Below are 2443 nucleotides of genomic sequence, written 5' to 3'. Positions count from 1 at the left end.
CTCTTTCCAGCCAGGAAGTTATTTTCTTTAGCAGAGATCTGCTTTGCTATAGATCAGGATCTCTTTAAACACTTAGCATGAAGGTTATCATCTTCTTTTCCTAGGCAGGAGTGGAAGAATATCTATCCTCACTTGCAGTCAGGAGACCCTCAGGCTCCTGGGTCTCTGGTTTTACGCGCTAAGGAAGTTTTGCTGTTAACACACACACCTCCCATAACACAAATCCACCTCCAAAGAGGAAGGAAATGAGCACCAGGCAGGCTACTGCCTTCTGCAGCACTGCCCAGCCCAGCTAACGAGGCTGCCAGCTCCTGATTAATGCAAAATGTGAGAGGGTTTGGGGATTTTAAACAGGTTTTTGAGCATCTGAAGTAAGTGGGGGCTGCGTTAAAGGCACCTGGACCTCAGCAAGCAACGCCTTCACCCCACACCTTCATCTGCCCTAGAAACCCTCCCAAGAACGAGATCAGGATGGGTGGAAACCACAAACATTGCCTCTTTTGAACAAATATCAAACCCTTCTGCAGCTGCAGCCCACCAGGTCACTGGAAGGACTCGATTCGTGTCCACACCACAGCGCCAGAACAACCCAGTACAGCCCAGTACGGAGCACAGGGTGCACTGGTGGGGCAGGACTGCGGCTGCCAAGCGAGTCCTGTGCTCTAGCAGAGCTTAAACAGATATTATATATCTAAAAGTTTATATATATAAAAGATTATACAAAATATGTATTTTAAAGAATGAAGTGCTCACCGCTTCGTCGTCTATGAAGGAGGAGTCGGTGCTCATCTCCTGTGGTGGGGCCTGGGCTGGTTCCACCTCCTGGTAGTAGCCACTGCTGTAGTAATCCTGCCAGCAAAAGGAAACCAGTTTGTCATGGGAGGAAAGCAAGATTCACCCTGGATTGGGCCAAGTCTTAGCCAAGATTCACCCTGGACTTGGCCAAGTTTTAGCCGGGTTTTACCCTGGATTTGGCCAAGTCTTAGCCAAGATTCCCCCTGGATGTGACCAGTACTTAGCCGAGATTCCCCCTGGATTGGGCCAAGTCTTAGCCAAGATTCACCCTGGACTGGGCCAAGTTTTATCCAGGTTTTATCCTCGATTTGGCCAAGTTTTAGCCAAGATTTACCCTGGGTTGGGCCAAGTTTTAGCCAAGTTTTACCCTGGATTTGGCCAAGTTTTAGCCAAGATTCACCCTAGATTTGGCCAGGTCTTAGCCAAGATTCCCCCTGGATTGGGCCAAGTCTTAGCCGAGATTCACCCTGGACTGGGCCAAGTCTCAGCCAAGATTCACCCTGGACTTGGCCAAGTTTTAGCCGGGTTTTACCCTGGATTTGGCCAAGTCTTAGCCAAGATTCCCCCTGGATGTGACCAGTACTTAGCCGAGATTCCCCCTGGATTGGGCCAAGTTTTAGCCAAGACTCCCCCTGGATTGGGCCAAGTCTTAGCCAAGATTCACCCTGGACTTGGCCAAGTTTTATCCGGGTTTTATCCTCGATTTGGCCAAGTCTCAGCCAAGATTCCCCCTGGATTTAGCCAACATTCAGCCAAGATTCACCCTGGATTCAGTCAAGATTTAGCCTGGATTTTTCCTGGATTTAGCCCGGATTTTTCCTGGAGCGACCATACACGAGGCCCCGAGACCGAGCGCTGCATCACACCCTCCAAACACTGTGTTTTCACCTGGAGGGATTTCACTCGGCCCCCGAGGAGCGCAGGACGTTACACATGAACATTACCCACGTACCCCATCCCCAGGCCAAGCAAAGTGCTCATTAACCACATTACTCCGGTGCTACCGGGGCGCACTGGGTGTTTTTTTCAGAGCTACTCAACACCCAATGCTTCGCTAAATTACCAGAAACAACCTGGCTTCAGCCACCGAGCCCCGATTCTGCGCCCCTTTTTTTTTGTTTTTAAAACCCCAGCCATTAAACATTTATCCACCAAAAAGCCTCCACGGCTCTCGTGCCAGACGCTCTAATTGCAGCGCATCCCTGCTCCTTGGATCAGACGCGTCGGATTCCCCCCGATTTCCCAGTAATTAATTCGGAGCCGCTCATCCCAGACCACTTCCCACGAACCCACCTGATAATACGCCCCAGTCACCCCAGTTTCGCCGTAGGCGGGGAACTGGTTGTAGGGCTGGCTGCCGTAGTCCTCCCCGGGTTTGGGTGCCCAACTGTGCTGAGCCCCGCTGGAGCCCGCGCCCGTCTTGAACTCCAGGGGGGCGTTAGCAGCAGCGTCCTGAAATTGGGGCTCGGGCTCGGTGCCGGGAGGGGGGTCCTCTGACACCCCCGTGCCGGTGTAGACGTAAGCGTCGGCGCCCGCGGGGCCGGGCTGGCTCCTGTCGGACAAGGAGAAGTAGTTCTCGGGCTCGACGTCTTCGTCGCTGTCGTCTTCCTCCTGCGTGATCTGCTTGGTTACCTGCAGCGCCGCGCTC

At 52.8% G+C, this 2443-nt stretch overlaps 1 protein-coding gene across 1 annotated transcript in view; it reads right to left on the bottom strand.

Annotated features, from left to right (window-relative positions):
• Positions 1 to 753: 753 nt before the first annotated feature.
• The window catches only part of PRCC (papillary renal cell carcinoma (translocation-associated)), a gene marked incomplete at both ends in the record, with an annotated part of 5168 nt that continues 3478 nt past the window's right edge, over positions 754 to 2443 (bottom strand). The window contains 2 exon segments of the mRNA XM_010186935.1: positions 754 to 849; positions 2089 to 2443. The exon segment at positions 2089 to 2443 is cut by the window's right edge and continues 9 nt beyond it. Of these exon segments, the coding sequence (XP_010185237.1) occupies positions 754 to 849; positions 2089 to 2443 (451 nt within the window).

The sequence above is a fragment of the Mesitornis unicolor genome, unplaced genomic scaffold (assembly GCF_000695765.1).
Source record: "Mesitornis unicolor isolate BGI_N332 unplaced genomic scaffold, ASM69576v1 scaffold25596, whole genome shotgun sequence".
Taxonomy (NCBI): domain Eukaryota; kingdom Metazoa; phylum Chordata; class Aves; order Mesitornithiformes; family Mesitornithidae; genus Mesitornis; species Mesitornis unicolor.
The sequence above is the reverse complement of the archived record's forward strand: the minus strand, read 5'-3'. Positions and strand labels throughout refer to the sequence as shown.